This window comes from Berghia stephanieae, chromosome 3 (assembly GCF_034508935.2).
Source record: "Berghia stephanieae isolate SIO BIC M18660-M18661 chromosome 3, UCSD_Bste_1.3, whole genome shotgun sequence".
Classification (NCBI taxonomy): domain Eukaryota; kingdom Metazoa; phylum Mollusca; class Gastropoda; order Nudibranchia; family Aeolidiidae; genus Berghia; species Berghia stephanieae.
Genome location: NC_088362.1, coordinates 8140783 through 8155997, shown reverse-complemented (window position 1 = coordinate 8155997; position 15215 = coordinate 8140783). Strand labels below are relative to the sequence as shown.

General features: G+C 33.7%; 2 protein-coding genes across 2 annotated transcripts; one reads left to right on the top strand and one right to left on the bottom strand.

Moving 5' to 3' along the window:
* Positions 1-293: 293 nt before the first annotated feature.
* LOC144967099 (large ribosomal subunit protein mL63-like) lies at positions 294-7140 on the bottom strand. Its single transcript, XM_078903930.1, has 3 exons — positions 6929-7140; positions 1477-1588; positions 294-677 (listed from the first exon to the last, which is right to left on the bottom strand). Exons 1-3 carry the CDS (start codon positions 6994-6996, stop codon positions 516-518), a joined length of 342 nt encoding a protein of 113 aa, XP_078760056.1. The 5' UTR covers positions 6997-7140; the 3' UTR covers positions 294-515.
* A 319-nt stretch (positions 7141-7459) lies between these two features.
* Positions 7460-13126, top strand: LOC144967098 (UPF0046 protein C25E10.12-like). The gene is made up of 3 exons (XM_078903928.1): positions 7460-7607; positions 8494-9415; positions 9827-13126. Exons 2-3 carry the CDS (start codon positions 8499-8501, stop codon positions 9954-9956), a joined length of 1047 nt encoding a protein of 348 aa, XP_078760054.1. The 5' UTR covers positions 7460-7607; positions 8494-8498; the 3' UTR covers positions 9957-13126.
* The last annotated feature ends 2089 nt before the right edge of the window (positions 13127-15215 follow it).

The following is a 15215-nucleotide window of genomic DNA, read 5'->3' as shown; positions in this document are numbered from 1 at the left end:
TCTTACTACTACTAAATTGAAAAGATTTGTTTTCCCCTTTTCAGGTAAAAAAATTTGAAAAAGCATTGTAAAAAAGTTGCATACCGTTATATAATGGGTACTTATATGTTTACTTATATGTTTAGTTACATACAGCCCATAAATCTCTACTCATTTGCAGGCAATACAAAAACACAGAATAATTTCATTCACAATACGCGAAGAATTGTTCCATAGCTTTATCAGGATGGGTTGAAAAAAAAATGTGTATTGTATTTTTATTTCCAAAAAAATAAAGGAGTTAAAACTAAAACTTTATATATAAATCATTATCTTTATTTCTTAAAATGTGAACCATTTAATAAATGTATCATTAAAAACAACACAGCACATTGTGAAATATTCCAATAACTATATCATATCAAATCCTCAGACACAATCACAGACAAATTTCTTAACTCATGTGTCCATACATTTTCATCATCAATAACACTTCCTCAGACACACTTTCCCGACACACACTATCAAAACCATCTTCATTCCCACTTCTTGTTGACATTCAAATGATTCAATAACTCCTCGGTTGTGTAATGAGGCCTGAGTTGATCCAACGTCTCTTCTATTGCTGCCCATTTTCGTTCTTTTTCAGGGAGGAAAGGTTCTTCAACGACAACAGACTTGTAAGCAGCTTCCTCTGACTGCAATGATAGATGGTGATGTAGAAAAATAAATAATATCAAAAAGAGATTAATTTTACATGCTATTCACTTTTTCACTGCTGGAAAATTTAGAAAAAGCCGTTTATCTACTTTTAATGTCCATTTCTTATTGTTAAAGTGGTATATGAATAAAGCTGAAACCTTCCTCTTAAAGATGATACCAAATTTAACTCTGTGCATATCTTAATGGTCATGGTATCTATGGTTGAATGAACTGGTTTTAAAATTGTCATTTTCTCAACAGGTGACGCAATATATATAGGGTTGTTTTCTGCCACAAAAATGACGTTTATTGTAGTACCTATCATGATTATTATTATTATTATCGTTAAGAGGAGGAGGAGGAGAAAATAGAAGAAGAAAAAGAAGAAGAAGAAGAGAAGGAGGAGGAGGAGAAGAAGAAGAAGAAGAACAAGAAGAACAAGAACAAGAAGAAGAAGAACAAGAAGAAGAAGAAGACATCATGGGTATTTGTGTGCAATATTAACTTTCATTCCCAACCATTTTTTTTTTTTTTATGGAGAAAAATCTTGAAAAAAATCCTCTACTAAAATAATGAAAACAAAAATCTCTACTTTAAAATGGTTGTACGAAATTTTAAAATTGTCATTTCTACAACTACAATTGCACTCACCTCAGAAAACAAGAGTTTATTCAATATATCTAAGTTTTCAGAACAAGAACAAGAAAGAAAGAAATAAAAAAAATTAAAAAAGAAATAAAGAATAATTATGTGAAATTTAAAAATTGTCATTTCTACAACTAAAATTGCTCTCACTTCAGATAAAAAGGGTTTATTCAATATATCCAGGTTGTCACGTTGTATCACTAAGAGATTTGCCACTTTCTTTTTCGCATCTATGCTGATAGGAGGAATCACTCGGTTTTTCCTGAAAAAAAATAAGGACAAAGTCGCACATAAAACCTATACCACATTGATATCAACACAGCAAAGTATGCATAGCGCATAAATATCATAATAATGTAACAGGAAAAAGGTAGTGTTTTAATAATGATTTGAATCTATCAATGGATTTTACTTCTCTTATCCTTCTAGGTAGGTCGTTCCACACAAGGGACCCAGTGTGGGTAAAGGAACGACTGCCATAAAAATTATAGTTGTAATTATTTCTTTTAAAAACCTGTGATTTGTCTGTCGAGGATCGTAAATTCCTATGTGGTACATAATATTTGTAACATCCTTTTGATGTATTCAAGTGCTTCAATCATTTAGGCTTTTAAAGTAAAACAGCGCAATCTTGAAAACGATTCTTTCCCTGATAGGCAGCCAGAGTAGCTCATACAGAATTGGCAGGGAACGAACCATTCTTTTTGTCTTGTCACTTATTCAGCTGCACTATTTATCATGGCATATGTGAAATCAAAAGGCCATTGCAATGGTCTAGATGTGAGAAAATAAGAGATGTGACAAGTTTCATTGTTGCATCTTTAGTTAGTAAATCTCTAATGGTGAGAGATTATATGTAAGCATTTTACTTACATTTTCTAGGGATACCCCCTTCTAACGCCTGTCAGTGGCTGAATTGGACAATCATTTATAGTCACACTTAAAACGTTCTATCAGGCCATTTCTGCTTTTGTTTCTAGTGCATAGCATAACTTCAGTCTCTGCGTCATTCAATTTTGACTTAATCACTTCCATCCAACATTTGACTGCTGCAATGTTTTCTCAACAGACTCTCTCAGTGAAGGGATACTGCATAGAACATTAAATATGTATAGCTGTGTATCAGCAGCATAAGGAAATTTTGTTTCTTACAAAAATTTCAGAATGAAGTTGAGTATACATGGTAAAAATAACTGGACCCAAGACCGACCCTTGTGAAACACCGATCTGAAGACAAAATTCATTTCATTCAGCCATATTAATCTGGTCCACTTATTTCCCACATTCTAAATATGACTTAATGAATATGTTGCTGCTTGAAAGGAAGGATAAAATAACGATAATTGTTGAATTGTAAGCTTCAATTTATTAGACGAAGACATACTGTGGATGTTTCAGGTTTCCCCTTTATCAACAAAACATGATGAATGGGACATCATTGTTTTTGTTTATTCACCTTAACTCAATCATTCACATCATCTCATTCATTCTTAGTGTTTTATTCATTGTTTTGTTGATAAAGAGGAAACCCGAAACGTCCATAGTATCTGTCTTTGTCTAATAAATTGAAGTTTACAATTCAACATTTATCATTATTTTTTTTTTTAATATTTTAATTATTGATAATTACATAAAATAAATGCAAATCAAAATTACGATTTTAGGAACTGTCAACAGATAGTCTAAACCCATTTTATTTGACGAGAAAGACAAAAGATCAATTGGTACTCCAGGTAGAAATTAAAAAGAAAAGTTGAAACTCGGGAAAAGTAACAAAGGTCAGTCAAAGTAAATGTGGTATAAATGAAAAGCTTTTCTAACAACATAACATGATGTCCAAATAATTAAAAAATTACATATTCTGACAATGTGATACAGACAACAATCCTTCACCAGTCCAAAGTGGTATGTATGAGTATGAGCTGAGTCAGTGTGAAATGGGCAAAACAGAGTTTCTTCTGAACTATTTTTCTATTTCTTTATCAGTTCCAACCTCTGCCTATTATTGCCCACATTGTGTCGTCCTCCACTCTGTATGCACACGCACATTGGAGTTTGAGTCCGAATAGCCACGGGAGACTATTCAGACTCATTACCATTCGAGTCCCACCGTTGATTGTATGATTGACAAAAGAATATTAATATTAATGAAAAATATATGGAGACATCATAGAGTTTAGAGAGAGCTAGAGCTAAGTTAGGCAACCAAATGCCCTTGAATTTAAATTTTAACTTTCACCCTGACTTAAACTTAGAGCTTGTACTTGTACTTGTACATTTAATCTAAATTCGCAATTTGAGATTTAACAGACGACTTAACCATTCGACTATGACACCCATGTGAATGCAGACGCATATTGTAACCATCAACTGATTTTAGTGTTAGTTAATTTTATGTTTTTATTAATATTTTATTGATTTTACTACTCTATATTTCTTCTAGGTGCATTCTGGAATGTGGATAATGATAAATATTTAAAAGGGAGTTTCAAAATAAGTGTCTGTATAACAGTCCACCGTTATTTTAAAACAAGGACTTGACCTCTGAGCAAGGTTTACCTCAACCTCGTCGTGTGAAAAATGTCTGAACTCTTACTAAAAGGCACTCTTAATCAATTTAGCTCTTAGACTCTTAGTCTTAGTATTTTCAGGCTTATCATTATCAGCTAGCTAGAACTCAAGAACTCTCTATATCTAAGTCTACTATCTAGGTCTAGAGAGCTGAGCCGGTGTTACCAATACTTAGCTTCTATAACCAGGACAAATAATTCGTTTGGACAGAAAAATAAATAAAAACTTACCGCTTACCGTCAAAAGCAGTTTAGATTTGAAGATACATTTGTTTTCTATCAAAAAACATTCGGTACTAGACAATCCTTGATGAATTTCAAAAGTTGTGTTTGAAATTATATCCTAAATATTTTCATGCTAAATCGTGTGTTTTTCTCGTCTGACCCATAGGTTGGTGCCCCCTAGTGCCAGCCGCCTGCTGCGCAATAGCCGCGCAAAACAAAGGTTTTTAAAAAAGTTTATTGAGAAAAAGATATGGAAAAAAGTGTCCCTAGATAGGTATGCAATTTGGTGCATAAGTGCAGTAAAAATTGGTGCGCAAAATTAGTTCGTAGAGGATGCGAGACTGTGTGTGTGGTGTGTGTGTGTGAGTATGTGTGTGTGTGTGTGTGTCTCTTTCTTTCTCCTTTTTTTTTGGGAGTGCCTACGTACACGGTAACGGGGCATCTAGCCTCAGGATCTATGTACACGTAAACCGGTTTACCGTTGCAACATTCTGTCAGTGATGGTCCTCGCTGTCGTGACCGCGCGCGCTCGTGTGTGTGTGTGTGTGTGTGTGTGAGTTTTTTTTTAAATCAAAACAATTTTAACCATTAATGGCGAGATTCCATCTTACACTCCCCAAACTCCAGATCTTAGTCTTAATGGTATCATTAAAAGACAAGCTTTGCGATTTATAGTTTAATTGAAGCCCGAGTCGAAATATACTCTTACTACTGCTCTCTTGGTGGAAACGATTTATTCTGCATAAGCAATCTGGAGAAAAAAATCAGTGTCACTGTAAAAGGTTAAAATTTCACGAAGTACCCTCCGTGAACACCGCTGTAACAATCCTTTGATCTACGTCATCAGGCAACCCATTGTTTCTTTCATCTTTACCCATTCCCCCTTACTATCCCCCCATCCCCCCGCCCACCCCTCTCTCTCTCACTCACCCTCTCTCTCTCTCTCTCTCTCTTGTCATAATGTTATCCCTTCCCCTTCCCATCTCAATGTAAAATGAAAACGTTCTGTTGTTTGCAGATACATGTATGATTGTTTTGTTTTCTCTCTCTCACTAGGCTAGGATTAAAAACCAAGACATCAGGTAATGGGTGTCTAATGCCAAAGTATAGATTCTCTCTTTGGCCAATTTAGTCACACATGTGGCAGTCCAGCTATTTACTATGTTCTGCCTATACCACACAATAAGTGGGATTTTGGGGGGTGGGTACGAAAGAAATCAAGGTCATAAGTAACCGTGCACAAGAGCTGTATAGGGAATTGGTTTCTGGGGGTCTTGCAAATACCAAATATTTTATGGAAAGCTTTTTCGAACTCCAAGACGTCTGGTTTGTTTTGCTATCTTGGAACAAACGAAACAGAGATGTCTTGATGTGTGGCCTAGTTGTCTGATTTTGTGACCTGGATGTAAGGTTTTGTGACTTAGATGTATCCTTTTGTGTGTGCAAGCCATGCGGGTAAGTACGGCGATAGCTTGCCAGTTGAGGAAAAAAAAAGGAAGAAGCAGCGTATCCGCATTTGAAAAACAAAACAAAACAAAAACTGAAAAAACAAAACAACTTAACCTTTTAAAGGCGAATATCAATCTTACTTGGACCAAAAATAAAATCTTACCGTTTTCATCAAAAGACAAAAAACAAATTACAATTTAAAAACTTGAGCTTTTATATAGAGCAATATCCACCCAACGTGCTCAAAGCACTTTTTATCAATATTCTTACTGCTCTTATGGTGGAAACGTTTGTTTTTTCTGCGTTAAAAAATAATATAAATGAAGACTATTATTTGAAAAACAAAAAAATCAGTGTCACTGGCAAAGGGTTAATTGCAGTACTCCTGCATCCAGTGAGACTCCTACGGCACTTGCTAATCATAAAAAAGGAAATAGCAGCAATCAACAATACTAAGGTGAAAAAAAAGAAGAAAAAAAAAGGTGGGTAGGGGGGAAGAGCAAACCCAGTAGCAATGCAACCTTTTAGCGGCGAAATTCGATCTTTGACCTAACACCAAATCTTCTATCATCAAAAGACAAGTAACGGCAAAACTATTATAGACAATTGAAGTCCGAGTCGCGATAGTCTGACTACTCTCTTGGTGGAAACGCTGTATTCCCCGTTAACAATAATAAAGATAAAAGCAAACTACTATCTAAAAGCAAAAAATTAGCTTCGCTGTTAAGGGGTTAAGAACACCTGCAACTGCAACTGCCAGCATCCATGAGATGTCTACGTCACCAAGGTCACCAATCGACACGTCTCCCTCTCGTCGGCATGCACCCCCCCCCCCCCCCTTCCACTCTCACGGTGGTGGTGGCGGCGGATAAAAAAGGCCTTTTTTTCTTTTATTCAATCAACTTGACTGCTGGTGGACCCTAGGCCTCTCTACAAGTCCAAGAACTAATACTCACTTTTTCTCTTCGCCAACGAAAATATCTACCCCCTACCGGTCTAATTATTTGTAGCAGACGACAAATTTCTCAAAAAGGTCACGTGACACTGTAAAAACAACACAGGAAGTCCATGAAAGCTTATTTACGACATTTCCTTTGAACCGTGTAAACAACAAAATTTCGTTTTCATTCGACTCAACGGGTCAGATTGGCCGGTATTTTTTAACGAACTAAAGTTCTGAAAAATCAAAATGTTTCTTAGAAAGGTGAAAGATGCTAGTTTTTGAAACAGAGGTAGGTTTTTAAAAAAAATCTTTATATTTTACGTGAATGCATGCTCAAGGCGAGTTGGACGTGCAGCGGAGGTTGGTCGGCCAAAGGCCCACCTCTCTAAATAAAGTCTAAGTATCTCAATCTCACCCGTATCGGAGTTGACCTGGTACCCGACGATAACGGATGTAAAATTGCAAACATCGTGTCAGCTGCATCTTAAATCAGAGACCAGGGGACATACATTCCAGCTGGAAGACTTGTGTCTCAGAAGATGGTGGGCTACACCAGCGCAATCCTTTTTCGTCAAGACTTTTGGAGGAATGAGGACTGTGACTTAGGACATCGACAAATACTAAATTCTGAATCAAGAGCGTTATTACCTATACAGTTCAGCAGTCAATCTAAATGTGTGAAAAAGTTTGAAATTAATGTATCGTCCTTTTCTGACCCGAGCCCTTCTTTTCTTCATCTTCTTCTTCCTCTTTTTATTTCCAAAGCTCATTGTTATAGTCACCCTTCTGTCATATGATGGTATATAAAATATATATTTCGAATGAATTCACCATATTTACTCTCTAGATTTTGCTATTCTGCACGAATATCTAATGTATAAATTAGTACAAAGTAATTCATAAAAATGTGAAACTTTAATTTACTACCTCAGGATGTAGACTCATCAATCAAAATACGGAAATCTAAGTCATCGTCATTGATAAACATTCCTCACATTCCTACCGAGGATTATGAAATGGAGAAAATTGTAATCGCTCTAGCATTTGATGATTGTCAGTGATTGCTTTCACAGTGAGTTGTTGGACAGTTCAAAGTAAGTTGTTTATTGGCACTTTATTGTTGAGAAACCCGTGAAGTTGACCCTTCAACTTCATTATCTATCACTATCCATCGCCATCAGTCATTTTTTTTTTTAATTTAAAGAAAAATCAATACAAGAAACGAGTGTGTCATATTATTAAATGTCATTTTCCGTCTAGGCCTGATAATTCATTCTTGGTCGATTGTGACTTATGTGTGTAAATGTAGGACCACAGTTCCTGCTACTACTGTTACTGCTACGGCTACAGTTTGGTGAACGTTACGTCCATGGCCATGGCCATAATACCGTAGCAGTGACTGTACTGTGACCAGATATTTATGATTTTTTTTTTTAGGAGACCTTCCGCACGCTCTTGAGGTAGCTTCACTTTATCTTGTTAACACTGAGGATCTTTTATCAGATATTTTTTCAATTTTTAGTATCATTTTAATTTTAAAATCTGTAGACAAGCCTTGATTGATTGATAACAGCTTAAAATTGCTTTATAAAATATGACCATTGTTTTGGTTCTCCGCCGCCATTGTCGAAGAAGTATTGTCCCCTAAGTTCAGTTCTCTTGAAATCACCTTTAAATAATTTTGTGAGTTTCTGTATCAATGTATGTGCATGACGACATGTTATTTGAAATCTTTTGCTATGGCCAAATGAAAAATTTGCCACTCTGGACAATAAAGACATTATTGTTGTTGTTGTTGTTGTTATTATTATTATTATTATTATTATTATTGTTATTATTATTATTATTATTATTATTATTATTATTATTATTATTATTATTATTATTATTAGGCTGATTTGAACCAATGGATCAATTAAATATTTGTTATAACAAAATTCGTACCATTAATTCCCTATACAATATTTATTTAATTCACAGATAAAATGAACAGTCCAGATGCAATTTCTGTGGGATGCCTTGATGGCTCCAGATTGTCGAATCAAGTTATACGCATAGTTCACATATCTGACACTCATCTGCAACATACTTCACTCTCCCCTCCGAGACCCATCAGCGGAAATATTTCAATTCGGCGCAGTTCTGATAAGAATTCTGCTACAAATCAAATAGTTGATGAAGTAGGATTTGATGCATTTGAGAGGCATTCGATGTCTTTGCATAGGCATAGTAGTGTTGATAAGGAAAGAGATTCTGTAAAAAGCAATACTTTTCATAAAGGAGGAACATTCTTAAGTGGTGCTTCACCTGGAAAAAGGACTAATCCAAATGAAATACCTTGTGGTGATGTATTAGTACATTCTGGAGACTTTGATTGGTGTAAGGAGTCAGGAGGTATTCTGCGATCAAACCACTTTGAAGAAATTGTGCAATTAATGAATGATTTCTTTGATCGTTTTCCCCACAAAGTTAAGATATTTGTTGCTGGAAATCATGAATCATCTTTTCAGGGTAAAAAATTACAAGCAGTCCAAGATCGTCTTACTTCTGCAATTTACTTGCTTAATTCCACATACACTTATGAGGGCATTAATTTCTATGGAGCACCATATACACCTTTTCGATTTTTAACAAAAGCTCGTGGATTTATTTGTTCTTCATCAAAACTTGCTGCACATTGGAGAGAAATTCCAGAATCTACTAATGTCCTTATCACTCACTCTCCTCCTTTAGGAATTCTTGACCTTGGAGTGAATTTTATGACGAGAAAATTTCCAAAGGCATCTGGTGCATTTCATCATTTAATCCATGATTCTGAGTGCACAACTTGTCATTTGATTCATCCTGGGCGGGGTCACTTTGGATGTCCAATTCTTCGTGATGAAGTTCTAAATAGAATTAAGTAAGTCTAGAAAGGGCATATTTTCTCAATAAGAATAACAATATTTTTAGTTTTAAAAGATGCATAATTCTTGATGTTTAGTTGTATATATTGTCTTAGTATAAAAAAAAAATCTTAATTGCCAACAAATGAGCAGTCTCAATAAAAACATTTTTATTTAAAATTACACAAGTTAGTTTTGTTCCCTTTAAGATGAAGAATGGCATAAATGAAATCAGCAAAACAGACAGTAAACGAATCTATGATTTGTTGGGGTTTTTTTTGTTTTGGTTTTTTTTCCTCCTCCTCTGTTCATTATCTGGCTGTTTCTGTTTTGACTTTAATTAGAGACTCTTTAATTGTATGTGCTTAAAATATGAAATAATTTACTTTTTCTTAATTCTGCCCTCTCATTTTCTCTCATTTCCTCAGACCTGACCTGCATTTATTTGGCCATGTTCATGAAGGCAACGGCGTTACAACTTTACGAAGCACAACATTTTGCAACTCTGCCTTTCTTTGTAAAAAGAAAACACATGTTTTTGACTATTTCTGCAGCTAATGATTCTCATTACTTTGTCAAGGTTATTGTCTAAATGTCGTTTTGATATATAAAAAAATACTTACATTCTTCTTTCCGCATTTGTTTTCTTTTGTTTGAAAAAAAAGTGGCCTTGTCCAGTTATATTGTTTTTATTTTTTGTTTTTTTATTAATGCTTAAAACATTCAGCTCTCAGTGAGGTCATACATCTCACATTTGTTAGAATATAACTTGAAAACAGTTAATCGTCTTTTCTATAATTGAAATGGTTACATTAAGTCATTAAGTCCTTTTCTGATTTTAATATTATACATCTTAACATAATTGTCTTTATAAATGTTTTTTTTAAACTATAAATGTTATTACAGTAGCCCCCATTTGAGACCCTATTACTTGGGAACAAAGAAAACATTCACCATGTCCCATCACGAAAGCAAACTGTGAAATGACATAAGACCAGAACTATTTTTTTTTAATGTAGCAATAATTGTAAATGATGTTTTTGTCCTAACAGAGATGGACTTTTTTCCCCATTAGATTTGAATCATCATATCATGCAATCCTCAATCAATCCTATGATTACTGTTTTATTGGGCATTTATTATTTACTTTTTTTTCTTTTTTTTTTTTCTTTTTTTTTTGGGGGGGGGGGAAGGGGAGGGGCGGCTTGATTTATACAATGAAATAGGTATGTCATGCAAGGAGCTTAAAAGGTTCGGATAACTTAATTTATTCTAGAGGGAATCTGATCTGCTAAGAATCTTAAGTGGCAGCAACCGAGTAGTGTCTTTTGTCATCATATATTGGGTACAGAAGCTAACCTTATTTATTCTAAAGGAAATGTGATATGCATAAGGATAAAAAAAGGCTGCAACCAAGTAGGCTCTTTTGTCCTCACATACTGGTCGCATGGAAGCTACCTTAATTAATTCTAAAGGAAATCTGATATGCATAAGGATTTAAAAAGGCTGCAACCAGTAGGCTCTTTTGTCCTATAGTGGGCAGGGAAGCACTTACGGTGTCTTCTATCTACCTGTATATGTTTTCCAACTTGCTTTCAGTCTTTGTCATGGAAACAAACAAAAAAAATCTGCTCAAGCATAACTTTTTTAAAAAATTGTAATTCATATATAATGACAAATTCTTTGTATTAATTTGCTACATGAATATTTATATAAAAATTGAACATTTATTTGTTGTTGTTTTGTTTTGTTTTTCGTTGTTTTTTAAGCAATCACCATATTGTTGACAATTATAACTGCATAGATTGGCATGTATTAAGGCCTGAATTTAGTAGTGTGTTGGTGTGAAACATGCACTCATAATTCTATTGAAGTCAATTTGATCAGTAAATGACGATGTTTTAGGGGTTTCGTTTTGGGTTTTTATTGTTTGTTTGTTTGTTTTATTTTGTTTTGGTTTTTTTTTTTGAGAGAGGGGGGGGGTAGACTTTTAATTATAAGAAACTGCATTCTTTAATCAATTTAATCCATATATCATGATATAGACGTTTAGATTCAATTTTATGGACATTACATCTATAACATGGAAACCATAGTTTTGACAGCTTCCTGACCCAAGAGAGCAATCAAAAGTTAACTTTTGCGGGTGGTTGGATGGGAGCATCACCCTTGAATCATATACCTATGATGTTCGCATGGGTGTACGATCCGATAGTGATGTCGTTTCTTCTTCTCTTTACTAGCCTATCCTGCTTCTTTGGTTTGTGATTGTATTTTTGACAGGGGATATTTTTTTTTCTGTAAATCTTCTGCCTGTTTGTTCTTGGTTATTTATAATTTAGCTTATGATATCTTTAGGTTATGATTTTGATTTACATTTGTACTATTTTTGTTAGATTGCTTGTTTTTTTGTTTCAGCGGTCTCTCATATAACCTCAATTGTGTTGGAAGAGACCTAAAGCAACAAACAAAAGTTAACTTTTCATTTTCGTAGAAATTAGAAATAATGAACAAACCCTGTGCCTCTTATACAATGCATTAAGAAATGTGTATGCCAATGAATTACCCCAGATGGTTTCAAGCCAATGACAATTTGGGTTAGTAAGAGTTTATAGAAATAATATACTATATGGTGTTTGACTTAGTTAACAACTTCTCCACTCTTTCGTAATCTCTGCTTAATTACTGTATCGATTCAAATTCTTGAAGAGATGCCATTTAGTGGAAGCGACTGCTGTAATCGTAAACAATTTTATTACATAATGTTTTTCATATGAAGTGTCCTAAGCTCACTATATCAGGGAACAGTGATTTTTTTACCTTTTAAGGAATCAATTTGAATTCTTTTGTTTCGCCTTGTTTTAGCAGAATATATAAGTATTATGAATTACTTTCTGATTTCTTCTTTTAAAGAAATGCTACATTGAAATTTGTTCATCGTTTATTTACATCACTGTAGGTTTTGAAGCTTTTTACATTTGAACATTGTAATGGGATTATTATTATAAAATAGCTTTAACGTTTTTCGTAAATGCTCACTACAATTGCACGGGTCTTTTTTTCATAATTTGTTTTAAGCTTTAAGATAAAACACTTTCCACATGTTAAGAACCACTGGTAGTATCTTTTGTACAATGCTCTTTATATTTAAAAACTGATTTGATGCAAGTTGATCTAAGTTACTCATAAGGATAATAAGAAGGAATAGAAGCTTTTCGAAGCCTTTGTCAACAAAAACACGATAAATGAGACACGAAAGACAAATAAGAGATTATAGGATGGCATTGTTAAGGCAACTGGTTCGATTTAACAACGCCATCCTCTCATCTCTTATTCTTCTTCAAAAGTTAAATTGAAGCCTCTCTTCCCTTAAAGTTATTTATTTCTCAGACCTTCAAGCAACAATTTTTACATTATACGTTGAGTTACTCAGATCACCTTGATTAGATGCCTTAGTAATATTTTAAGAACTCACATTTTTTTAATGGTTCTGTTATGTATTTTCTAATTTGATAAATGGTGAAAATCAAATCTTATCTTTATGACTTTCATAAACTCAAAGTGGTAAGTTGTTTTGTTTTGCTTTGGGGTTTTATAACTCTTTTTATTTACATGCAATATTGTTGCGCAAAGTTTTCAATCGTGAGATGAATAAACTAGTCAGTTCTGTGCTTTTTAACGAATTTTAATTATAAAGGCTTTCTCTAAGGAAAAAAAAAACAAAAAAACTTTTTTTTTTCGTCCTTCAAGACTCTGGAATAGGTCATTTGTTATCAAATTTAAGCACCATGATTGAGTTCAAAGACTTGCATCTGGGTGGGTTCGTTTGACCTCCCATGGTTGGCAGGAGGTCACTTTTTGTGTCTTCTTTTTTAAACAGATGGAAGGGATTGCCGAATGAGATTAGCTCTGCTCCCACGGTGGGCAGGAGGTCAAGCTGTGTCTTTTATACCCTATATCTGTTTTACGAGTTGCTTTCTGTCTTTGTATTGGAAAGGAATTATTTGGTATTGTCCTGGACTTGGCCAGAGTCCTTGGATGAGAGGGAAACAGTCAAATGCACTGTGTTCGTTTTGGGAGATGATTTTTTTTTCATTGTAAATTATCTCTCTGTTATGTATTGTTAGATTTGTTGTTTTAAATGTAGACTGTAATCATGTTCCTCTTAATCGGATCCTGTGCTTGTGTCTTGATGAGACTTTTAGGTGATCTCAAACCGAACTTAGTACATTGATGTTATGCTCTTGGAATCTACATCTGTTCCCTATTTGTACAATTCCCCTTTGTCTTACTTTTCATGTGTGCTTTAATTGTAATCTAGATTTTTTTTTTTATCCCATTTTTTCCCCTTTTTACTGGTGCTGAAATGACCTAGATGTGTCGCAAGCGTCAAAAAACCCTTAAAAAAAAAACAAAAAAAAACAACAGATTAGTTCTGCCATGAGCTAAACAAAATAACCAATCATTGTTCTCTTTACATCCAGATTTTAAAACTACTTAAGCCGCTATTGTCTTTCAAGAAAAACAAAAAGTTAAACTTTTTATGCAAAAAATCGGAAATTGATGCTCAAGTAATCATTAATATTCTTTTTTTTTAAAATATATTTGTGTACATTAATTATTTGGATTTGTTTTGTATTGTTTTTGTTTTTTGGGAATTTTTTGTTTGCTTTTTTATTTATTTATTTTTTATTTTATTTTTATTTTTTTTATTTTGTTGTTGGTTGTGGCTTGTTTTGTTTGTTTCTTTGTTTTTGTTTTTTTTGGTGGGGGGAAGGGTTTGGTTTGTCTGTTTTGTTTTTTTTTCAAAATTTTATCTGCACATAATACGATAACCATGTTCACCATTAAACTGTTTAAGACTTTGTTAAATTACGTAGTGACGACAGCTTTCAGTGAAGAGGACATTTTGTTAAAGCCACACTGTTGTAATATTTTTCTTGTACAAAGACATTGTTATTTCATTTTTCTCTTTCAATGTTCTATTAATTGTATGATTAATATTGACAATGTAAATTTTTATCTTAAAGTATAAGGATTTGAACATATTGAATTATGATATGAGTATTAGCTGTGTCGAAGTAAATGTCAAATGGTGTTAGAGAATAAGATCTCAGCATTTGGAATCAAGCCTCTATATGATATATAATGCAATATACAAATTATGAGTTTTTCAGCATAATTTTGCTGTTATTTAAACACTACTTGCAAAGCTATCCCTCTCTACATATCATGTTGTCCCTTTCATATGGCTTTTGATCTTTTTTTTCCTTGAAAGAGACAAATTGGCGGCGATGTTAAAGTTCATTTACCTAAATATTGCACGTTTATGCTTGGATACGTTCATTTTATGTCTTTTTTAAAAAAAACTTTTTGTAATCATCCTCACTATTCCCTGACTGGGATTCTTCAGCATAGAAATACTCGTATAATTATTTTATTTTAATTTGACTTGCTTTTTTTTATTCATCAATGATTTTTATCTTGTTAATTATTACTTGTGTGTATGATTGTGTTTTTATGTGTTAAGAACCATCAACGTGTGTTCCTTAAATATTCCATGAAGTGAGTTCTTAGATAATATCAGACAAGGCACACGAGTAGATTGCTACTCAAGTCTATTTCTTCTCTTTCCTAGAACTAGTTCAATTTTTAAAAAAAAATTATTTTTTTTTTATCCAAAGTTTGTGTTAACTCTTACGAGCCAGAATCTATGATTCTATTTGTCTCATGAAAGCATCATTTTCCTTTTTCGAAGTATTGAAATTATGTCTGTGTCGCAGACGACACATTTATGTCCATCTGATAGCCAACAAA

What these genes read in the sequence shown, in the direction of transcription:
- LOC144967099 (XM_078903930.1), bottom strand. Translation starts at nt 6,996, where the DNA reads ATGCAGCTGACACGATGTTTGCAATTTTACATCCGTTATCGTCGGGTA. An exon ending in CCAGGTCAACTCCGATACGG is followed by an intron (nt 1,589 to 6,928) that starts GTGAGATTGAGA and finishes ATTTTTTTTCAG; the next exon opens with GAAAAACCGAGTGATTCCTC. An exon ending in ATAAACCCTTTTTATCTGAA is followed by an intron (nt 678 to 1,476) that starts GTGAGAGCAATT and finishes CTATCATTGCAG; the next exon opens with TCAGAGGAAGCTGCTTACAA.
- LOC144967098 (XM_078903928.1), top strand. Translation starts at nt 8,499, where the DNA reads ATGAACAGTCCAGATGCAATTTCTGTGGGATGCCTTGATGGCTCCAGA. An exon ending in GAAGTTCTAAATAGAATTAA is followed by an intron (nt 9,416 to 9,826) that starts GTAAGTCTAGAA and finishes TCATTTCCTCAG; the next exon opens with ACCTGACCTGCATTTATTTG.